The following is a 24787-nucleotide window of genomic DNA, read 5'->3' as shown; positions in this document are numbered from 1 at the left end:
GCATTTTATAATTTCTCACGTGGTACTCTCAGACTACTTTTGTTCATTTGACCATGCGTGAGAAAAATAAGCTCCTGCTCCCTCTCACCCCTCACCCCCACTTTTAACTGCCCAAATAAAGCCAGCAATACTCGCAGAAAGTTCGCGTCTCTCAGATGTTCTCTCTCTCTCGATCACATCAGAGCCATGATAGATAATTGGCTGGGTATCCTACTGGACACAGTTGTGGTGTTCAGTGTTTAAAGTATTTTTAGGTGATGAATGTTGATGTGAGCTGAGGCAGTTGACCTGAATAGCAAGTTTGTTGGAGCTTTGCTCCCAGCTCTGCTGAATCAGGCAAGGTCTACTCCAAAGCATGCAGGCCCTTTCCTTTCTCTTTGCCAGAGATACCCATCTATTAAGTTATTTGTGCCACTAGCTGCCTCACACTGAGTAATATTGAGAGTCAACTATAGCATAATTTTTTTAAGATACCAAAGCCCTACAAATTTTAGTTAATATTAACATATAATGGCAGCTCAAATGGTAAATGAACAATCTCAGTTTAACATCTTCTCTGAGATTATATACTTCAAATACCATAAAATTTTATCATTTTAAAATGTACAATTCAGTGATTCTTAATATATTCAGAGTTGTGTAATTATTACCACTGTCTAACTTCAGAATATTTTTATCACCCCAAAATGGAACACTGTGCCCATTAGCAGTCACTTCCCATTCCTCTCTCTCCTCAGTCACTAGCAACCACTTGCCTTCTTTGGATTTGCCTGTGTTGGACAGTTCATGTAAATGGAATCGTAAAATATATTGTCTTTTGTGAACAGCCTCTTTCAGTTGCATCTTAATGTTTTCAAGGTTCATCCATGTTATTGCATGTATTAGTACCTCATTCCTTTTTGTCACTGAATAATACCACATTTTGTTTATCCATTTGTCAGCTGATGAGCAATTTTATTAGAAAATGAACAGTTTTTTTCCAGTTTGTTGAGGTATAATTGACACACAACTTTGTGTAAGGTATACAATAAGGTGATTTGCTATATGTTTATCTTGCAAAATGATTGCTACAATAAGTTTAGTTAACATCCATCACTTCACATAGTTACAGATTTTTCTCTTGTGATGAGAACTTTTAAGATGTACTGCCTTAGCATCTTCAAATGTATGATACTATATTGTTAACTGTAGTCACCATGTTATACATTAAATTCTCAGAACTTATAGCTGGAAGTTTGTACCTTTAACCAGCTTCATCCATTTCCCCCACTCAATAGTTTTTAAACTTAATTTCCATGCCATCCCCCACCCCGCCCCTGCCAAGGGAATCTAAGGTGTATTTTATAGACTGACTAGTCATGTTTAAACCAGGCTCTACCTGGCCATTATGAACCTGGTAATTAGTCTGCAAGATACCATCTTCCAAAAAGCTTTTAGTGTGTTTTTTTTAAGCATTGAGTATTTAAAATAAATTTTGTTTTGCACATTGCATACATCTGCCCCTGCTTTCTATTTATTCATTTATTTTTAATTTTTTTTAACTGGAGGACACTTGCTTTACAGTGTTGTGTTGGCTTCTGCCGTACAACATCATGAATCAGCAATAAGTATACATTTATCTCCTCCCTCTTGAGCCTCCCTTCCACCCCATACCCCTTCTCACCCCTCTAGGTCATCACGGAGCAGCAGGCTGAGCTCCCTCAACTCTAGGAAGACCTTCTCTGAATAAGGCATCATGAATACCAAGGAAAAGGGCTTGAATACCAAACTCTTTTATCTTCAGATAAAAAGAGGCTTTGATTATATTTTTATACCTGCCTTGTTCCTTCCTGGGTGCTTGTGAAGTGCTAAGAGCATACCAGAAAGCTGGGCCATCGTTGAGCTCTCATGCTGGTATAGCTATCAGTTTTTAAAATACTTCTCTGGTTGGTCCAAAGCCACTGCTCCAAGCCACCAGTGCCCCTTCTGCCCCATACCTTCCCCAGTATCTCAGCAAATAAAAGGGGCTATCCTTGGCAGAGCAGAAGGTCTCCAGGTCAACAGTGGTTAAATGTTAAACATTATGACTTGCCCCAAGAGGAAATGAAGACTCTTGTGCAAACTTAAAGGAACACTAAATATAAGAGACTTGAGTTCCGGTCACAGCTTTGTCACTAGCTAACCATGTGGTGTTGGTTAAGCCAGTTCTATACCTGTGTGCTTAGTTATAAAATCAGAGGAGTAATATCTACCTGAACTGTTAAATGAGATGATTGTAAGAGATAGTAAAGTTCTGAGGCTAATATATCCCCTCCTGTCTGTGGAATTGTCACTACTTTAGCCTGCCTTTTTGTAAGAATATATTTTGAATTATTTTCAGAGTGAGTAAATATAAGCATGAATGCCAAAGATTGTATTAAGCTTTGCTATCTGCCTGTGGAAGAATTGGCTGGAAATAGATTTTTGATTGTTGAGTCATGAGAACTTCTGATTACTTACTCTGTAGTTCTGCTGAAGTTTTTTCCCAAAAAGACACTAAAATCTGATGGAAAGTGTTATGACTAGTGTTTCTATTTTACCTCTCATTATGTTAGGTGTTTATCAGATCAGCAAACAAATCAAAGCTCATGATGGCAGTGTGTTCACACTTTGTCAGATGAGAAATGGGATGTTATTAACTGGAGGCGGGAAAGACAGAAAAATAATTCTGTGGGATCATGATCTGAATCCTGAAAGAGAAATAGAGGTAAGGATGAAAACAGAACATAAACATTTTAAAATGTTAAACCCTCTAAACTCATGTCTTTTGTCCCACATTAAGATAACTTACACTTTTCTGGAAAATTTGTATACATTCTTGTCATTTCATTCCCTTGAAATAAACCAGGAAAAAAAGGACTATTCACTAAGCCAAATAATTTGAAAGAATAAGAAAAATGGGCAGAATAATTAACTTGCTTACTTATTTCTGACATTATTTTTTAGTGACCCAGAAATAATCACATAACCATATAAACTTAAAATTTGCCAGACATCTATCAAATATTCTATTCCATGGTATACAAGATGACCAGCTTAATTTTAAAATTCAAAAATAATCTTTTAAATGATGGGCTTAGTAATAATTGCTGATTATATCTCTGTGTATGTCTGCTTCATGGTATAAACAAAGTATGTCCTTAAAACCTAGCAGGTTTTATGTGTTCAGTGAAAGTTGAATTGAGATCTCAAGAAGTGAAATGGTTTAGAATAGTGTTTTAAATCACTGATTGTCAGAGCAAAGGCAAATCTCACAGTTCAGTATTGCTTCTATTTGTTGGTGACTTAAAGTTTGAATTTACGCGCAGTCTTCTCTACTTACAACATGTTTTGCAGACAAAATCTCTTAAAAAGAGAATTCTGACGTACTGCTCTTGGATTTTATTTCCAAGAAGATATATGCCCATATTATAAACACAGAAATTTGTCTTAGGCTAAATGGCTTACCCAAAATAATATAACCAGTAAGTAGCAAAATCAGGCCACAGTCTTCATGTAATCTCTCAGAACTTATTCCTTTATCCCCTACTCATAATCCTTCTCTTAAAATCATATAAAGTGTGAATTTAAAATTGAAGCATAAAAATGAAATTGAAGCAAAGAATGTTGATAATGCATTATAGCTTCTGTGTATAAAATGTAAATGTCTGAATAAATAATTTATTAATATAAAACTACCTTGTACTTTCAAATTTGAAATTCGGTCATTTATTACCGCATAATTGTGTACAGCTATAACTTCAGTCTGCAGGTTGATTAACACATTGTATTGTTTGTGTGGTGGCTTTATATAAATTTTTTTTTAGGTTCCTGATCAGTATGGAACAATCAGAGCTGTAGCAGAAGGAAAGGCAGATCAGTTTTTGGTCGGCACATCACGAAACTTTATTTTACGAGGAACATTTAATGATGGCTTCCAAATAGAAGTACAGGTAAGCTGTATGATTTTAACCATTAACTGAAAATTTTGATGATACCCTTTGTTTCTTATAATAATCGGCATGTTTCTTTTTCAGGGTCATACAGATGAGCTTTGGGGTCTTGCCACACATCCCTTCAAAGACTTGCTCTTGACTTGTGCTCAGGACAGACAAGTGTGCATGTGGAACTCGGTGGAACACAGGCTGGAATGGACCAGGCTTGTAGATGTAAGTGAAGCAAAATGTGATTATAATTTCCCCACAGAAACTCCCTAAAACTGACAGTTGGTAGCAGCAAAGCAAAAAGGACTCAGTATTCGTTAAAACCAGGTGTATTGCTATAGTTCAGTAAGGAGGAAGGGATAAGGGCAGAGTGTTTAGTTACAAAGTACATCATGAACCCACTCCAAAGAAGCAAGTTAACAGGATAGAAGCTCAGGTTCAGTAGTAAAAATCAAGAATATTTCACATCTTTATGGAGTGTTAATTGTTACGGACATGTTTGGGCTGCTGGTGGTGGGGCAGTTGGGTTCAGTAAGTACTACTCACTAACAGATTCTACTGTCTTCTTTTTGAGTTGGTCTCTTACTGTGTTTCCTCCCTACCCCACCCAGATATTCACCTTTTCTAGCCTAAAAGGTGTATACACGTTCTTTGCAGACTCTAAAGAACTGTACAAATGTTTGTTGTTACCCTTATTACTGTTCCACTGCCTCGCCGCAAGCTGGTGGGCCTTTCCCCCTCCCACTCTGCCAGCATGTCCCCTTCCTGCTCTGAAATTCTTTTTCCTCTTATGTCCATGTGGTATTCCCATTGGCTGTAGTAAAGTTGATTGAGATTCCATGTTTATGTGAAACAAGTTGTTTTCAAATGTTTGCCACTCTTCCCGTAGATCTAGGGAGACTTTCTCGTGTGCTCCCAACAGCTGTCTGTCTCTCTTCTAGGAACCGGGACACTGTGCAGACTTTCATCCAGGTGGCACAGTGGTGGCCGTAGGAACGCACTCAGGCAGGTAGGGTCTCCAAGGGAAACGTGAGCGGAGTACTCTTAAGTGGTGGGGCGTTTAACCCAGGAATGTTCTCTGTCTGGTCTGGAGAATTGGTCTTTTCAGTGGCACAGCTTTATACCTTTTGCTCTTTTCTGTTACGTATACTCGTTTAATTGCTCAGTAATTTCTTGTTAAGGACCTACCATTTGTTAGACCCAATTGTGAGAATTCAGGCTCCATCACAGAACAAGGCAAAAAACCCTGCCCCCATGGAGTTCACACTTCAACATGTGTCAGGGGTGGAGGCAGAATAAAAAAGAAGCCTTAACTAATTAAGTCAGTTACTAACTAATTAAGTTAGAAAAATGAAGAGCTATGATGGGGGAGGGTTGAGCATAGGAAGAGGGATCTGGAAGGGTACAGTTACAGAATGATAAATAAGGAGGTCAGGACAGGCTTCACTAAGGAAGGTGGCAGTTCAGCAGACTTGACCGTCCCTTGACATTTTCTATGGTATCAGAAAACTTCTGTCCTCGTTATCTTTAAAAAGGGAAGGAAATCGAATCTGAAATAACCCAGTTGAGCTTTTGTTTGAGCTATAGCTTTTTTCCTTCTTGAATGCTACACAGGTAAATAATAAAGGTATGTTTCTTGAAATTGTTATTAATTACTTATCTTTGCAGACCTTGTATAGTACCTTTCCAAGGCTATTAAGTAATATATATTTATTATTTGATTTTTTAATTGTCCTTTTTATTACCTCTGCTAGTAAGTAGCCCTCATCACAAATAGCTTAGTTTCTGTTTTAAAGAGGCAGAGGAAAAATATAAAGTCAATTTTCAAAAGTTAAACCCATAAAAAATGTGGAATGCTGATTTCTAATAAGGTGAAAGTATTGTGAACACACTTATATAAATATTTTTATGAATGTAACAAATATTGCAAATCATCCAGTTTATTTCAGTTCAGTCACTCGGTCGTGTCCAACTGTTTGTGTCCCCATGAACTGCAGCACGCCAGGCTTCTCTGTCCATCACCAACTCTCAGAGCTTACTCAAACTCACGTCCATCGAGTCGGTGATGGCATCCAACCATCTCACCCTCTGTCGTCCCCTTTTACTCCCATCTTCAATCTTTGCCAGCATCACGGTCTTTTCTGATGAGTCAGTTCTTCATATCAGGTGGTCAAAGTATTGGAGTTTCAGCTTCAGCATCAGTCCTTCCAATGAATATTCAGTACTGATTTCCTTTAGGATGGACTGGTTGGATCTCCTTGCAGTCCAAGGGACTCTCAAGAGTCTTCTCCAACACCACAGTTCAAAAGCATCAATTCTTTGCTCTCAGCTTTCTTTATAGTCCAACTCTCACATCCATACATGACTACTGGAAAAACCATAGCTTTGACTAGATGATTTATTTAATTCCAGTTTACTTAATTCTAACTAAATTTAGCCATTTAGAGTTTTTTTCTAATCAAGATTTCCCCTTTGGCTGTTAGATACAAATTAATACCTCCGGAAAATCAAAACATTTTCAAAATCCTCATTTACAGTGCTCAGAATCACGGAAGAACAGGTCTTTAAGGTAAAGATAAACTTTGAAATGTGGGTATGTAATTAGAGATGTTATTTGAGTGGTTCTGAAATAGTAGAATTTTAGAATTAGGCTGCTTGGGAGCGTAATTGGTGATAACTTAGAAATACAGATGGCTTTCCTATCTCAGATTTCGTCAAAATACATGTCATTAATAGATTGTTACTTGGACTAAACAGGCATATGGCAGGCCACTTTGTAGAATTTGGAGGAAATTTATTTCCTGTTTTACAAAAAATATATGTCTTAAGCATGTAAGAATCACCTAAACTATAGTGGTGAACTGGCTTTGAGGAAACTACAAAGGAGTTTACTTCAGATCTGTTTTGGGGGCAGCTGAACAGATATTACAAATGCTAATATCAATGAAACAGTAAGAATAAGAGCTACCATTTACTCACAGTCTGATGACACACCTTGTACTGAATTATTTTCCTATTGTACTTTAAATTTTAACAAGAATGCAACAAAATGTTCATTAATATCTCCTTTGCACAAACAGGAAACCCAAGACCCAAGTCACGTGAGTCACTTGTGCTTGAGCTGGGATTTAACTCAGGTTCTATATGATTCAAGTTCTATGTGATTTTAAAGCTTGTCTCTTTCCAGGACTCCACCAGTCCACTTTTGAGATGTGCTTATGGTGTTTGTAGTATTACTTAGAAATATTGCAAGGAAAGTCTATCTTAGAAGGTTGAGGCACTGCCTGACATAGTGACTTACTGTGTATAATAAGGCGTTCAGCACTGAGTGCAGTAGGAAGTGCTAGAAGGACTTGAATTACTAAGACTCAGCCCCGCCACTGGATGCATGTACAGTATATACATATGTGTACATACAGAGCCCCAGTTTTTAACGAAAAGCAGATCTGATGAAACTTACTGAAGTTACTTTCTAACATTTAGTGTAACTGTGAAGTCATCATTAACAAATTTAAAAGTAAAAGTTACTTAATGTAAGTGACTTAGCTAAGCCAGTTGTTTCCTTTTGGAGTTGTGAGTAGGAAAACCCTTAGGAATGAGTGATATAACTCAAAAGTGCTGTCAGTCAGTTCTTTCTAGTGTAGAGTTGGGGATTGCTTAAAATCTAGGGGAGATGTAGTTATCGGTGTTCATTTTCCTGCCTTTGATTCTTAGAGAACTTTTCTTATTTATTATTATTTTTTGCATGGGTCTGTGAACACCTGGCTCTATTGTCTAAAACAAAATTCCTCGGTGTAACCGTTCAGATTATTATCACTGACCCTAAGCCTGCAAAAAATCATACTGAGGGCAAGAATTTTTTTTTTAAGTTTAATACAACACATTATCCAAATTGTTCATGATCCCGAAAAGGTGACTAGCAACACGTTTAAAGATGTGTTCATGTCCATATCTAGAAATCTTCTACTTGTAATCAAGAAGTAAGCACAAGTGTGAATAAATTATCACAATGATAAATAAAATTATCATTTTTAAAGACTATATTATGAATATAATTTCTAAGGGAAAAAATGAAATGCATGGCCCTAAGTAGACACACTGCTTCCTTAACATTGCTATTCCTTATATATTAATAGTAAGGAGTCTTTTTAATAGCTTTATTGAGATATAATTCATATACCTTAAAGTTCACCCTTTTAAAGTATACAGTGCAGTAGTTTTCAAGAAGTTCACAGCATTGTGGAACCTTCATCACAAGCTACTTTTAGAACATTTCATTAACCCTGAAAGAACCCCTGTACACTATAGCAGTCATTCCTCATTACCCCCACCCACTTCCAGCCCTGAGTAACTGGTCTACCTTCTATTTCTGTAGATTTGCCTATTCTGGACATTTCCTATAAATACAATCATATAATTGTGATTTGTGACTAGTTTCTTTCAAGTAACATGTTTTGAAGGTTCATGTATGTTGTATAGCATGTATCAGCATTTCATTCCCTTTGTCACCAAACACCCCGCTGTATGGCCGTACCTCAGATAACCACGTGAGTTAATACTTCCGCTTTACGGCTGCCGTGAATGGTGCTGCTCTAAGCAGTCACACACAAGCATTCGTGTGGACAGATGTTTTCTGTTCTCTTGGGTATACACCAAGGAGTAGAGTGAACTATGTTTAAAACATTTTAAGGAACTTCCAAATTGTTTTGCACAACACCTATACCATTTTACAATTCTGCCAGTAAAATATAAGGGTTCCAATCTCTCTACATCCTCACCAACAGTTGTCATTGCTTGTGTGTTGATTACAGCCGTCCTAATGGCTGTGAAGCGCTTTTTCATTGTTTTAATTTGCATTTCTCTGATGGCTACTGATGTTGAGTGTCTTTTTCATGTGTTTATTGGTTATTTATGTATGGCCTCTTTAAAGAAATGTCTCTTCATATCCTGTGCCTATCTTTGAATTGATTTGTCTTTTTATTCTTAGTTGTAAGGGCTTTTTATATGTTCTGGATATAGTACCTCATCAGATGTATGACTTGCAAGTATTTTCTCTCATTCCAGTAGTTGTCTTTTCACTTTCTTTCTTTCTTTTTCTAATATTTATTTGGCTGTGTTGAGTCTTAGTTTTGGTACCCAGGACCTTTCACTACAGCGAGTGGTCTCCCTAGTTGTTGGCATGGTGTGCAGGCTTAGTTGCCCCATAGGATGTCGGATCTTAGTTCCCCAACCAGGGCTCAAAAACAAGTCCCCCCCCCCCCCCCCCCCACATTGCAAGGCAGATTCTTAACCACTGGACTGCCAGTGGAAGTCCCCCTTTTAACTTTCTTGATGGTAACTTTTATTGCATAAAAGTTTAAAATTTTTATACTGTACCATTTATCTGTTCTTTCTCTTGGTCTTAAACATTTACTACAACATTTTCTTCTTAAGAATTTTATAGTTTTAGCTCTTACCTTGGGATCTCGATTTATTTTGAGTTAATCTTTGTATATGATATGGGCTAATCTTTGTATAGATATTCAACCTCATTCTTTTGCATGTGGATATCCAGTGTTGCAGCACTGTTTCTTTCTTTCTTTTTTTAGCACTGTTTTTGAAAAGACTTTTCTTCCTGCAGTGAAGACTTGTTGAAAATCAGTTGACCATAATTGACTTTCAATCTGGATTCTCACTTATATTCCATTGATCTCTGTGTTCATCCTATGCAGTACAGGTCTTGATTATTATAGCTTTGCATTATGTTTTGAATTGGGAAATGTGAGTCCTCCAACTTTGTTCTTTTTCGGGGTGGTTTTAGCTATTCAGGATTCCTTAAAATTCTACGTGAATTTTAAGATCAACTTATCAGTTTTGCAAAGAAGCCTTGATGAGGAGTGTTTTCTTCTTTATAGATGAGCTTGAATATGTCACTATTTTAACAATTTTAAGCCTTCCAATTTCTGAACAGGTGTTTTTCCATTTATTTAGGTCTTCAGCTTTCTTCAAGGATGTTTTTAGTTTTTAGGGTACAAATTTGCACGCTTGTTAAATTGTACCAAAGTATTTCATTTTCTTGATGGCATTTTGAATGAAATTGTTTTCTCAGTTTCATTTTTGGAATATTCATTGCTGGTATATGTAAATACAACTGCTTTTTGCATATTGATCTTGTATTACTTGAATAAACAAGCGGTAATACTTGAAGATCAACAGAGAAATTACTGTGAACCTGAGTGGTCAGAGAGCACCTCCCAAAGGAGGTGGAGCTGGTCCTGCCTTGTAGGAGTTCTGAGATCTTAAGAAGGCAGTGAAGAGTTAGGAGCTCATATCAACCAGCGGAAGTGGATTGAGCCAACGCAAGAAACTATGAACTAACTAAAATAGAACATTCCTTAAAGGCCTCTTGATAGCTAAACAGTGGAATCCAAACTTCTTAGCCTGGCGTTTAAAGCCCATTAAAAATCTCTCCCTCACCATTCCAGCCAGACTGGTTAAGTTATTGCCCTTCAGATACACCTCAATCCTTTCTGTCCTCTCTTACCTGTTCCTCTCTATTTGATTCTCAGCACATTTGATAGGATGAAATCCTAAACCACCCACATCCTCAGTGATTACTCCCTGCCCTGAAACGTCATGATCCTTCATGATCATAAAAGCAGTTGGGAAAAAGTTAAAAACCTGCCACCCAGAGGATACACTTTATATGATGATGAATATTTTTTAATGCATTTTATGAACAGATACAGATTCATTTAGAGACTTTAACATATGATACTTTCCAGCTCTGAAATCTTATGATTCTCCTTTTGCCACTAAAGAAATCAATGTGTGTGTGTTTTTTTTTAATCATCAAATTATGGTGGTAGTGTGTGTGGTTATTTGACTTACAATCAAATTAGTTTAAATATATGGCCAAAGATTTCCCACCTCTGATGCTGAGCAGTTCCATTTAGAAAGATCCTTTAGGTCATGTAGAGCCCCATAATGATTCTTTGAAGCAGAAGCTTGGTTCCAGAGTATATACTGTAGATTAGAATGAGAATGCAATTCAACACAGTGAAAACTTAAATTATTTATTTGTAGAAAATTTCCTTTACTTCTCCATACTTTCATTAAGGATAGAGGTCCTGAGCTAGAAAGTCTTTTCTGAAGGTAGAATGTGAATTCATGCACTGAAAAGGGTGGGAGCCTTATGTATACTTTTCACAACAAAGTTATTTTAATTATTACTAAAACTTACTCGCCACGAGTGAAAGAATTAATCTCTGACAGCTTCCCACATAGCTCAGCTGGTAAGGAATCTGCCTACAATGCAGAAGATCCCACTTTGATTACTGAGCCTGGAAGTACCCCTGGAGAAAGGCATAGCAACCCACTCTAGTGTTCTTGCCTGGAGAATCCTCGTGGACTGAGGAGCCTGACGGGCTACAGTCCAGGGGTTTGCAAAGAATCAGACACAACTGAGCGACTAAGCACGCACACGTGCAATTAAAGAAACGGAAAAAGCAAGCAGAGGGTTTTCTGTTGTTTTTTTTAATTGTTGTTTGTTTCTGTTTTGAGAGCTACCATCTCTCACCAGTAAATAACTCAGTTTTAGATTCTACGTACTATATACCAACAGACATTCTGGATGATTTTTAATACTTTCTTTTTATTTTTTTTTTTTTGCCATGTGGGATCATAGTTCCCCGACCAGGAATCAGACCCATGCCCCCCTGCAGTGGAAGTGCAGAGTCCTAACCGCTGGACCACCAGGAAATTGCCTTTTTTTTAAAAAATTACTTTTAAAGAGAGTTTTCAGAGCAGTAAAATTGTTTTCAGTTTTCCTAGGAAGATTGAACTGTAAACAATATCAGTCGAGGTTTCTTCAAAATAAAAATTGGTAATTTTAAATGCCTAAGAAAGTATAGTGAAGTGTTTACATAAACTCATTAAAAACTTAAAGCCCACAGAGCAGCGTTGTGTCTCATTGTTCTTCAGGCATTTCTTGGCTAAAGAGTAGTTTCACGGTGGCAGCCATAAAAATTTATGAAGGAATTACATTCTCAGAAGAAACCTATAATCTCTGCATACTGTCCAGTTGCAATAAAGTACATTCCTTATGCACCTTTTGAAGTAGAAATGATCAAACCATGAGCCCGGGGCTTCAAAGTGCCAGTTTCCTGCTGATTGACTTTTCATAAACTTGGATATTTACAAATAGAAGCTATTTCTCTTAACTGAGTAAAAGGCAGAATTATTAATTAGGTTAGTACCTAGAAATTTCAACCCGTAACTCACAAGTTATTTGAAGGAATAGTGGTCTCTTTTCAGATACTTATTATAATGCTTCAAGATTAGAAGGAACTGTCATTGTGATTCCTGCTATTGAATTTAGTGGTGGAACTTTTCCCATCTGAGTAATTAAGAACAAAACTTGCTGCTCATTTGTCCCATTCAGTTCCATGAAATTAAGATAGTGATTTTATTTTTCCAATTTTGTCCCATTCTTTCCACTCCAACCATTTCTTCTTAACACAGTATTTCAGTTACATAATTCTTACTAAAACAGTATCATGTTTGAGACATTTTATATTTGTTCATTTGTCCATTCTGTAAATATTTATTTAGTCCTGATCTGAACCAGGCAGTCTCAACTCTAAGCTCCTCCAACCAACTGTGCCTGCTGTCTGTAACCTGCTCTCCTCTCTTTTATGTCCTTTAGTCGTCCTTCCTTAGTTCCCGGTCTTCGCTTTGTACCCCTTACCTCACCCTGCTCTTAGAAAAGGGCCTGATCAGAGTCACTTACTATGGAGTTGGATATAAATCATTGTCTTTCCTATCAAGAGACCTTTTCCATTTTGACTTTTCCTATAAATGTGATTGAAAAACTGCTTTTCAGAGAATTTAAGAGCTTTCATACGCTGGTGTTGGGGTTATTGGAGAGGTAGAGTGCCCCCTGCTGGTCCCTTTGAAATCTCAGCAAATGAATGGCCTGCCTTTCCCTCCCACTGTCATACTATCCATGCTTCTTCCCACCTCCCTGGCAGTGCGGCTGTCACTCCTGCATGAACTGCCTGTAATTCACCCTCAATGTGCAGCTCAACCCATATTCTACTGATATATCCTCCCTAAAGGGGTTTTTCTATGCCTGCTGTTATTTTCCCTCTGAATTCCTCTATTATACATAGTCACCATCGATGAGATTAGCACTTAATTGTGCTTTAATTAGCTCATTTCCTTTTCCTTGGCTCTAGTGTAATTTTCAGAAACACTGATCATCTTGTCATTTTCTATTTGGACAGTGCCTCTCAAAGAGACACCATGGCATTCAGTGAATACCTAAATAGAAATGAGAACATGCCTAGGCCCATACGTTTAAGTATATTGCATCTAGTAACATTTTGCAAAATGAATTCATCCTTCACTAGAAAAGGGTAACGTGTCCAGCTTTAGGGCATTTTTAAAATTTCTTTTTATAAGTACCACACGCTAACTGATTGCGCCACTGGAGCTTCTAAAATTTCTTTTTAAAGGGAGAAAAAAGTCAGCAGCCATTTTTTTCTGTAAATGCTAATGTCTGAGAAAAATGTTGATTTTTTACTTCCTAACAGGTGGTTTGTTCTGGATGCAGAAAGCAGAGATCTAGTCTCTATCCACACAGACGGGAATGAGCAGCTCTCGGTGATGCGCTACTCAGTAGGTAGGCAGGTTTACTCCCACTCCTGGGGCATTTACGGCTTTTCTCAGTGGTTGCATATTTCACTTCCAGTAATGCTGACTACTTTTTTCTCTGCTCTCTAAAGTTACTAAGTATTGAATATGTTTTCCCAACAGTAGATTTAATTCTGCTGTAAAAACTGCAAAAGATCTGCTAAAGCTGAACAGTATTCTAAATCATCAAGCAAACATAAATTTAGAACAAACTGTTAGAACTGCATTTGCAGTTGAAAGCAGAATACAGAGCAATCAAATACCATTTTTTTTAAACTATACCTACTTAGAATTTTGGATAGGTGTTAAGCTGAATGTTATTAAACTTAGCAATCTTTTCTTTGTATATAAGAGGATATAAAACAAATTATAATAATATTCGAAGAGTACAAATTTTATAGGCCCTTCAAGTTCTTTAAAAAATCTCTTTAGTTTGCTTTTTACTGTTTACATAGGAATGATTGGTTTGTTAATTAGATAAAATACTCAGCAACTCATTATAAGAATGTGGTCAGTTCATTTGGCTACTTTGAGTAATTCTTTTGTATTTTATTCAGAATATTTATTAAGTTTCCAACACCTTTTTCCCTGTATTAATATGGTTTTGATCCACACAGTTCAAGTGACATTTTCTTATATTCAGAAATATATTCCAGTAGTTGTTGGATCAGTGTGAAATCCAAATGATCTTTTTGATTGCTACTAAGTCATATCAAAGGAAGCCGAGAATGCTATTCTCTATGTTGAACAAGGAAGGAAAAGTATTTGCTTTGAGCTATAAGCTTGGCAGGAGTTATTTTGAAGAAGAAAAGGTTACCTTTTCTGTTTTAGTTTGACTTTTCTCAGTGCTATAATAGCAAATAACTGCTCAAATGTAGCATTTAAAACCCCAAGATCAAATGAACTTTATTGACCATCTGTTATGTGATAAGTACAATGGAGGAGATGATAGAAGAGAACACGGTCCCTTCCCAAGAGAACCTACCCCAGAACTGAAGAGATCACGTGTCCTCGGTTGAAATGAACAGTTGTACACTCAGCTTGCTATATGAATCCTATATACTTAAACCTATAAAACCAGGTTAACCTCCTTGGGCCTAGTCTGTAGCTAACTAGAAAAAGATGAAGCTAAGATCTGAATCCAAGGCCCCTGGAGCATTTCCAAGAAGGGATTGTGCACTTGACTAGATAACCATTTGGTTTTCAAGTATGTTTAGTGATGAAAAGAGTCATTCATTAAACACCAAGTAATAATTAATTTGATGAGATTTAACAACATTTGTAAAATATCCTTTGGTATCGGTCCAGTAAAGGGACAGTAAATATACCTGTCGGTGTATTTCTCTATTTGACTTTTTTTCCTGTTTCATTCTAGATGGCACCCTCCTGGCTGTAGGATCTCATGACAACTTCATTTACCTCTATGCAGTCTCAGAAAATGGAAGAAAGTATAGCAGACATGGAAAGTGCACTGTAAGTAGTGAAGGGAAATAAATTGACCTATAAAATTGTTGGAAAATTTTATTTCGTAAAAAGAGTTAAATGTTTGCATTGATGTATATCACCTTTAAACTTAGCAGATTGAAACTTCAGTCTCTATCTTTGAAAATTGACATCATCTGAGAGCAGAATTTTGCAATGCCCTTGCAGTTCTAGAAAGATTTCTCCTTTGATGAAAGTTTAATACTTGTCTCTCTCTGACTACTAGTTTTAATGCAGTTTCTGATATCAAAGCTACTTCCTTAGGAAATCCTTAGAAAATAATGCTTTTTTAAGATGAAGTGAGTCAGGAATGGAAGGGTACCTCTCATGTTTCAAGCTCAGTGTCCCATAATCCTACCCATCTTCAACACTGCAGTTTCGTTTCCGTGTGACCTCTGTAGCACTAAACAGAACATAATTTCTATGAAGAATAGAAACATACTTTCTTTAGTTTACTGCATTTCTGATTGATTGGTTTTATCATTGTAAGATGAAATTTAGGTTCAGTTAGACATACTGAGTATCTATCTTATCACAGGCAGTTTGCTAACTCAGGAAGCGTTCCAGGCACTGGGAATACACCTAAGAGTTGTTCATTGTCCTCTAAAAGTACATATTCAAAGTGAGGACAGAACAAAAAAGGCAGGAGGTATAGCGTAGTGGTTATGGGGATAAACTTGGGATTGGACTACCTGGATTTTAACTCTCATTTCACCACTCACAAATGTGACCTTGGGCAAGTTATTTAAAACCTTCTACTTTGATTTTCTCATTTATAGAGTGAATTTAGTAGTACTTTCTACTTCACTGGATTGAAACAAGGCATATAAAATACTTGTAATAGTGCTTGGCAAATAAATGTACTCAATATATGTTAACTATGGTTTTTCTAGAAAATGAGGTGGTTTGGTATGTGTTAGCAATCAGTTTAGGATTATCAAATTATTTGATGAGTTAGTGGCACAGATTCTTCAACAGTCTTTACTACAAAAGAGTTTTAGGGCAATGAATAAAATAATGCATTTTTAAAAGCAAATACATAAGTAAAACCCAGGCCATTTACTATTAGAGAAGAGACTTACTGCCTTTTTTGGTTTATTTTCTTTTTTCTTGGGGGGGAGCATATTTTGTACCATGTGCCAAAACCCACCAATAAACTGATCTACAGGCAACCTTGTAATTTTATAACTTACCCAAAATATTTTTATTGACTTTGACAAAAATTATGAATTGGCATCCATTAATTTATTTAAATTACATCTTTTAATCAATTTATTATCTTAACAGTTGGGATATGGAATAGTAGAGTAACAGTGTCTCATTGTATATATAGCATGATCAAATGTTCCACTGAAAGGGATTTTCAGACTACTTAAGTTTACCCTACCAGGCACCAAAATTTTAATTATTTTTTATCCCAACCTGTTTTTAAAAGTCCATGTCTTAATAAGTAGAATATTATCAAATATAGTATAATCTTGTGGAATCATAAAATTCTACAGTAGCACGTTAGCTCAGACCTCATTTTATAGACCAAGAGCCTGAGTTTCCGTCTTCAGAGAAGGTAAGTGGCTTGTCCTTGAGCGCATCTTGACCTAGTGGTTTTTGATCTGGGGCCTGAACCTGTTCCGCTGACTCTCAGTAGAGCAGACTTCTCCAGGTACAAAAACGCCTCAGATCTGTTAATATGTGTGTTAGTGTGCTGTGCGATGCAGGAAGATCAGCCTGTGACACTGGGCAGTGAGACGACCTTGGAAGTGTTGAGAATTGGCAGGTTTATCAATTGCATGACACTTATTTAGCCTTCTCCAGTTAGGCAGCTTGTATCTTTAGAGCATATGAAAGTATTATGTTGAGATATCTTTAAGAACTGTGAAATTTTATAATACATTTTGAGGCTATAATGAAAGGCTCGACTACTCTGCTTTTCTAATTATCTTCTGTTCTGTGCTTTGCTTCCAGCTCTCACTTCTCCTTGCTGTCTGCTTCCACCAGCTGGTCTTATAACCTCATGTCTGCTTTTATCTGTTGTCTGCTATGATATAGGACAGAAAAGGTTGGGCTAATGCTGCCTGGCCACTGTCTAGGTTGCAACTTTAGGCAAGTTAATTTCTGAATCTTAATTCTTAAAATTGGAGATTATAATAGTTCCTACTTTTATAGGATTGCTGTAAAGATTTTAAATGTGGCAATTGGACCTACTCTCAAAGTTCCAAACACAAATGCTGTTTTCTATTTTGTTTCCAGTATTTCCTGTTATTACTAGTTAACATTTAAGTGACCCTATAGCTTCAGAAACATCCTGGGCTTAGAACTCTAGGAAGTGTCCCTCTAATAAATTACAAGCAGGCAGCTGAAACTGTCCCTGAGTGCCAACATAGTAGCTTTCTGTTTGACTCAAACTCCCCCATGCCTTTTAACACTGCTACTCCCAAGATTTGAGCCCAGGAGAGAGAGTGTGTATTCAAGTTGCAGTGATGTACTAAAAAAGCATTATAAATAGGTAAGAATTGCTGGTAAAATGTTTCTTTTTTGGTCAGGATTTTGGTAAATGAAAATATATATATAAAGAGAAGAGTAAAAGACTTGTAAACCGTCTACCTGGAAATCACCAAGAAAATTACCCATAAAACTAATGTGTATATTTCAATATTACTGTAACAGGAATTCTATTGCAATCCTTTGCGGCTTAAACAAATGGGGGTTATGTTTTCATTTAAAAGAAGTCATCAGGGACTCAGGATTCATCTGTCTTTCTACTCCCATCATCCTCAGTGTGGTGCTCTTGGAATTCAGTCATCGTGTCCTGGTTCCAGGAAGAATCAGAGCAAGGGGAAAAAAGACATTCTTCCTCCTAAGTCAGTTCTAAAGTTTCCCTAGTAGTCCCACTCAGTGACTTCTGCCACCCATAACTGCAAAAGAGGTTAGCAAATACAGGGTTTTAGCTGGGCACTGGAAAGGAGAGATAGTGGAATGGATAAATATGCTTTACATATCTGCACTCTGACGATTGAGTTAGAAAGGCTGATCCGCTGGAAATTAGCTTTCTCTCAAACCAGCAAAGCACATCAAAAATTGCAATAATAACAAAAACTGTCGATGCTTTGAGAATAGACTTAGCAAGAAAAGCACAGGAAGCTATGTGAAGAAGCATGGCTGAAATACAAACCAAGAACTGGAAAACAGACATAACGTATTTCTGGAAGAAAAGACTTGACAAAATATCTGTTCTCGACAGATTAGTCTCTAAATTTGATGCATTCTTACTTAAATTTTCATGACATTTATGAGCTTGATAAAATGGTTCTAAAGTTCATCTGAGATTTTCCACATTATAAAACTATCACAGTTGGCTGGGAAAAGGTAGATAGACTAATGGAACAGAGAGTCCAAAAACAGATCTCTGTTTATGTGGAAATTTACTAGATAATACAAGAGGTATTTCAAATCAGTAGAGAAACAATGGGCTCTTCTCAGCCTGCATTGTCCAGCGTCACAGTTATCAACTGCAACTTTATGAAATTAACTACAATTCAGTTCCCTGGGAACACTGGCCACATTTTGAGTACTCAGGAGCCACAGGTGCTGGCTGCTGCTGCATTGGACTGCACAGATACACATGTTTTCATCACTGCAAAAAGAAAGGTCTGTTGGATGTCACTGCCCTAGATAGTGAGGGGATACCTGCTAAGTTGATTCAGTCGTGTCTTGACTCTTTGCAACCCTATGAACTGTAGCCTGCCAAGTTCCTCTGTTCATGGAATTGTCCAGACAAGAATACTGGAGTGGGTTGCCTCCAGGGGATCTTGCCCAGGGATTGAACCTGTATCTCTTATGTCTCCTGCATTGGCAGACAGGTTCTTTACCACCAGTCAGGACCTGTTAGATAATAGAAAATTGATTCTTTGGGGAGTGTCATTGGGCTCGGTGAGAATCAGATCCCTCAACACTTGACACCTGTTGAAAAACTGCCACAAGCTTTTCAAATATCCAAACCAAGAAAGCCCCTTGTTACAAATCTACTTCATTGTCAGACTCTCCATGGCTTAGCATCATGGCCCCCCACCCCACAGCATCCACCTGGACAGCTACTTAGGAAAAATTTAGTGCCATATGAACTCAAGTCCTCAGTACTTTTTTTGAAAACTCATCAGGTAATATTAATCTACAGCCAGGGTTGCAAAGCACTGATGTAAGTGATGACGTTCTGTGTGACTAACGAAAGATTTAGCTTCAGACTTTTCCAGAGTGTATGCTCAGGCACCATCACTTGTGATTGTTACTGTGGTTACACCATTCAGCTGCTTAAAGGCACTAATGAACATACCACCTTAGAATACTCTTGTTTCTCTTCTGGGAGGTATACTTATTTGTTCCCAGTCATGTCTTGCCTATGCGGGGGTCACTTGAGGGGGTTTCCCCCCAACGTATGCATGTATCTTTGCTGGCCTGTGAGTTAGACGAGACAAGGACACTCTGAAGTGGAATCTGGGAAGGCAGCATCATAGATTGCTCGCTGAAAGTCGCATCTCATTTTTGCTTCTTTATTGGACCCCATATCAGGGAAAAAATACTTTGTTTTCCAGTATGAATTGATAGCTTTCTAAATTTGAGGACTTTTCCTACTCAAGTTCTTTTTGAGAATACTTGATATTTAGAATTTTTTACCAACTAAATACATCGTGTCCAACACAGATGTGAATTAAATGAATGTTGTGTATCCATACAATGCTTTTGATTCTTTTCTAAGTAATAGTATTGAAGTCTCTTCAGAGGGATTCAAACAGTATTTTTAAACACTCCGTGAGGAGGAATGCTTCCTGGAGGACAGCACTTTGCCGTGATTAGTTAAATCCTTCATTCATGTAGCGCGAGTGTTCTCATCTTGGAAGCTTGGCTTCTCTGGATGCCAGCCAGGCATCAGATTGATGAACCCTGTGAAAAAGATCTGTGTGACCTCGTCCTGCTGCCATATTCAGAAAATACCCACAGACCATATGCATCTTACTGGCACTGATTTCTTGTTAAGTTGGGAGGTCTCCCACATGCCTAGCAGTTAATTCCTAACCTGTTTGCTGACATACCACCTAACCTCCAGTGACTTCAGAAAGCTTCACGGTTCTCAAATTCACGTAAATCCATTTAGATGTATGAAGTTGGGTATTTGCTATACAGCACTGTGGTGGATTATAGCGCCAGGGAGGTTTTAGGACATGTTGTTGAACTGCAGAAGGCTCCTGGAATAATTAAAATACTTTGTGTAAGTCATTAAAAAGTATTTTGAATTTATTAACATTTTTTAAAAATTTATTTTTGGCCCTGCTGGGTCTTCATTGCTGCACGGGCTCTCCTCTAGTTGTGGCTGTCGGGTGCTGTTCTTTGTTGCCGTGCTCGGGCTTCTCATTGCAGGGGCTTCTCTTGTGGAGCACAGGGTCTAGGCCTCGTAGGCTTCAGTAATTGCGATTCCTGGGTTCTAGAGCACCGGCTCAGTAGTTGTGGCACATGGGCTTAGTTGCTCCGAGGCATGTGGGTCTTCCAAGATCAGGGATTGAACCCATGACTCTTGCATTGGCAGGCGGATTTTTTACCACCGTGCCACCAGGGAAGCCCCTGAATTTATTAAGTTTAAAAATAAAAACCATGTGAGCAGAAAAAACCAGTTCAAAAAGTACAATCAAAATTATTAATAAATGTCTTAATACAGAGTGCAGGAGAGAAGTGATTTTGAGTCTGTTGGCTTTAGTGTAAACTGTAAGACCTGTGTGATTTATCTGCAATTGTTTATTGAAAGTCATCAGATGCTTACACGTGAAGCCAGCATGGTATGGCACTTAGTAATTTTTTGTTTGAATTCCCAGTGTTAGTAAAACCTAAGCAGAAAAAGATCTGTCCTTTTGTATAAAGAGTCAGATAGATGATTAATTATTGGATCCAGTTGATCAGAGGGAGTGTGCTATTGGGTAACTTTTCCCCCAGCATATTCTTTGGAGATAGGAGTTTTTTTAGGAGATCTCCACATGCCATGGGTACTCAAGAAACAGGCCAGGAAAACTGTATTCTTTTTGTATCCAACCTGGAACCAATATTTCATTCTCAAAAATGAAGTCACTCTGATTAGGGCCACTAGTGACTTGAAATAAGGCCCGAAGTTTTCGTGTCTGTTCAGTGCCTTCTAAGAGACTGTCTTCGCTGGAAGTGTAGCACTGGTAGTCCTCGGTGATGGTATCCAAGTGGAGGCACCAGCAGGATACTCCCAGCTTCCCAGTGCTAACCGTTCCCACTGTGGTCGGTTCTCTTCAGTTCCGCAGTTCTGGCTCCCAACCAAAGACCTGCTCCAAACCATAAGCCTTATTTAGTTCCAGAGGCCGTGATACTGCTCTACTTCAGGAATTGCCAGTGAATGGCTACCAAGAAGGCAGTATTGATTAACTGTGAGACTACTTGTCATTCATTCAGAACTCTAAATACATTCTAATGATTGATGTGTTACTTCCTAGGGACATTCCAGCTATATCACACACCTTGACTGGTCCCCAGACAACAAGTATATAATGTCTAACTCTGGAGACTATGAGATCCTGTACTGTAAGTATGAATGATCACATACGGCTGAGATGTGTCTGTCAGGGGGCAGTGAAGAGCAGGCTCCATGAAATCTGAAATGTGCGGCCACTGCACACTGGCCCCTCTAACATGACAAAGCATGTGCTGCTCAAAGCTGACCAAGGACTGAGAATCTCAAAGTGATCAGTTCACTCAAATGTCATGTAAAATTATTCAGGGAGACTGATCCTGCCATGGATGGTTCTGTATTTAACAGCTCTTCCTGGAGATAGGAAGGAGTATAATAATGGATGGGCATTTATGCTTTTTAAAGAAAAAAGAATAACTTCAGTGGGAAAGTGTATAGTTCTGTGTGTGCGTGCGTGTTCATTGCATCCGACTGTTTGCAACCCCATGAACTGTAGCCCACCAGGCTCCTCTGTTCCTGGAGTTTTCCAGGCAAGAATACTGGAGTGGTTTGCCATTTCCTACTCCAGGGGATCTTACTGACCCAGGGATTTAAAACCATGGTAAACACTTTCTTTTCCTCTCAACTGTGTCTTAATATGTTTCAGTGTATGGATTATAAATACAAGTAAACATGGCTAGTTTAAATCAAGATGCATTTTCAAATCCATTTGTACACAAGCACTATGATTATACTTCCTGTTTCTAAATTTAAAGGGGACATTGAACATGGCTGCAAACTAATAAGAAATCGATCAGAATGTAAGGACATCAATTGGACGACATACACCTGTGTGCTAGGCTTTCAAGTCTTTGGTAAGCTCATTGCACTTGATGGGAAAAGTCGGTCTTGTGCTGTTTTTTTGTGTAATACTTAAATTTCTAAATGAAAAATAGTCTATGTATTCTTTTATTTTTTATTGAAGTATAGTTGAATTACAATGTTAATTTCTGCTATCTAGCAGAGAGACTCAGTTATTCATACACATACATTCTTTTTCATATTCATTTCCATTATGGTTTGTTACAGGATATTAATATAGTTCCCCATGCTGTACAGTAAGACCTTGTTGTTTATCCATTATATATACTAGTTTGCATCTGCTAATCCCAAACTGCCAATCCAACCCTCTCACACCCCTCCCCCTTGGCAAACAGCAGACTGTTCTCTGTGTCTGTGATTCTGTTTCATAGATGGGTTCAATTTGTCATATTTTTTTTTCCAATTTGTCATATTTTAGATTCCACATATAAGATATCATAACGGTGTATGTCTTTCTCTTTGACTTCCTTCATTTAGTACTACATGTGTTCTTTTGTGTTAACTGCTATTAATGTCCAATTCAGAGAAGTTAAATATATTAGGATTGAACCAATACAAGGTTTATTCTCTACAGAATCCATTGGTCCATAATAAATATAAAAAACAATTAAAAAGGAAAGATATTTACATAATATTATAGATTGCCTTTCACACTTTTTCCTCCAGGTGAAAATTGAAGCTTTCAAATTAGTAAAAAGCATTTTCAAAATAACAGCTTTAGTATCACATACCATATACCTATTTAAACTGTACAATTTGGTTATTTCAGCATATTCACCGGATTGTGCAGCTATCATTACTGTTGAATTTTAGACCATTTTCATCACCCAGAAAGAAATTCTCTGCCCGTGAGCAGTCACTCCCCTACCTCACACTTCCACAACCTCCCAGCAACCGCTGGTCTCCTTTTTTTAATGATTCACATACTCAGAACAGTTCATATAAATGGAATCATACAATATGTGATTCATTGAAACGGACTTTTTTCCCTTAGCACAGGGTGTCCAGGGTTCATCACGTGGTAGCAGGTATCAGAACTTTGTTATGGCTGAATATCCCCATGTACAGCTATACCACACTGTTCATCATCAATTGATGGACACTTAGGTCGTTTCCACTTTTCAGCTATTATAAATAATGCCGGCATAAACAGTAATGTACAAGTTGTAGTGTGGACATGTTTTCATTCTCTTGGGTATATACCTGAGTGGACTTGCAGGGTCAAATGGTAATCCTGTGTTGGACCTTTTGAGGAACTGCTGGACTGTTTCCCATAGTGGCTGCGCCATCTTCCTTCCTCCCAGCAGCGTACCAGGTTTCTGTCTCCACATGGTTGTCAGCAGCTGGTTGTGGTTTTGCATGTGGGTGTCCAGCTTTCCCACTACCATTGGTTGACATATGAAGGCATTTTCAGTAGACATTATTTAAAGATAAAAAAGTGGAGATCATTCCTAATACGATGTTTTGACCATTTCTAGAAATATGTCCTTTGACAGTTTTCTCAATCTTTGCCAGACTGTAGGATTCCTTCTGAGAAAGTTAGGATTAAAAAGAGATGGCATACTCTGTAACTAGAATACTGGATATGGATCTGGCACCAGCACCTAAAGCAGCACCCAGAATAGGAGGGGTTTTTTCCCTTATCAGTGTATCTCTGCCTCCTGAAAGCTGGACTCTCTCCACCCTGGTAGTAGCTTCTTTATGCAGTGTACATTAGAAGAAAAATCCATTATAGGTACTTGTTCTAAACTAACTGCTATAGAGATGAAGAAGCCAACTAAGTAAGCTTGGAAGAAATTAAAATAATCCTGACTAGGCCATAAACAAATTCATTATTCTGGGTGAAGCTGAAGCAGTGGCCAATAGGTAGTAACTTACCTAGTTATTTTAATGAAACTATTTAATTTACTTATTAAGAGATGTTAATTAATGTATTAACTAGAGACATATTAATACATCTTTTGTTACTCAAATGTTATTGACCAGAGATGTTTCAGTATTCACTTACCTAACTAATCATTGACCACAGGCATTCATTTCTGCAAAAATTACTTGGTCAATAATGTGTTACGAAGTGTTTGTCTTAACTAAATTAAATGCCCCCCCGCCAAAAAAAATTGTTCTCTAGAGCAGTATTGAACTAGAGGAAGCCAGCTTCTCAACTCTTACATATTATTTTTAGTCTAGTAGGGATTTGTGCTAATCATGTTGAACATCACCAGTACCTCAGGATGATTTCAGAATAATTAAATTTGCTGTGTCGACTTTTGGACATAAATAGTAGTTCCAGGAAAATTTTATGGATAGCGTGATAGACTAGTGGATTATGACCTATGCCTTTCCATTAAGAAAGAAA

At 37.6% G+C, this 24787-nt stretch overlaps 1 protein-coding gene across 3 annotated transcripts in view; it reads left to right on the top strand.

The window, feature by feature from the left end:
- Window positions 1–24787, top strand: part of EML4 (EMAP like 4) — a 147824-nt gene that overhangs the window by 118945 nt on the left and 4092 nt on the right. For all 3 annotated transcript variants that reach the window (XM_065929374.1, XM_065929373.1, XM_065929372.1), the window contains 8 exons: window positions 2574–2725; window positions 3825–3950; window positions 4035–4166; window positions 4883–4950; window positions 13517–13605; window positions 14992–15089; window positions 21596–21683; window positions 22326–22424. In XM_065929374.1, coding sequence (XP_065785446.1) covers window positions 2574–2725; window positions 3825–3950; window positions 4035–4166; window positions 4883–4950; window positions 13517–13605; window positions 14992–15089; window positions 21596–21683; window positions 22326–22424 — 852 coding nt within the window. The remainder of the gene's footprint in view (window positions 1–2573; window positions 2726–3824; window positions 3951–4034; window positions 4167–4882; window positions 4951–13516; window positions 13606–14991; window positions 15090–21595; window positions 21684–22325; window positions 22425–24787) is intronic.

Source organism: Muntiacus reevesi, chromosome 3 (assembly GCF_963930625.1).
Source record: "Muntiacus reevesi chromosome 3, mMunRee1.1, whole genome shotgun sequence".
NCBI classification, from domain to species: Eukaryota; Metazoa; Chordata; class Mammalia; order Artiodactyla; family Cervidae; genus Muntiacus; species Muntiacus reevesi.
The sequence above is the reverse complement of the archived record's forward strand: the minus strand, read 5'-3'. Positions and strand labels throughout refer to the sequence as shown.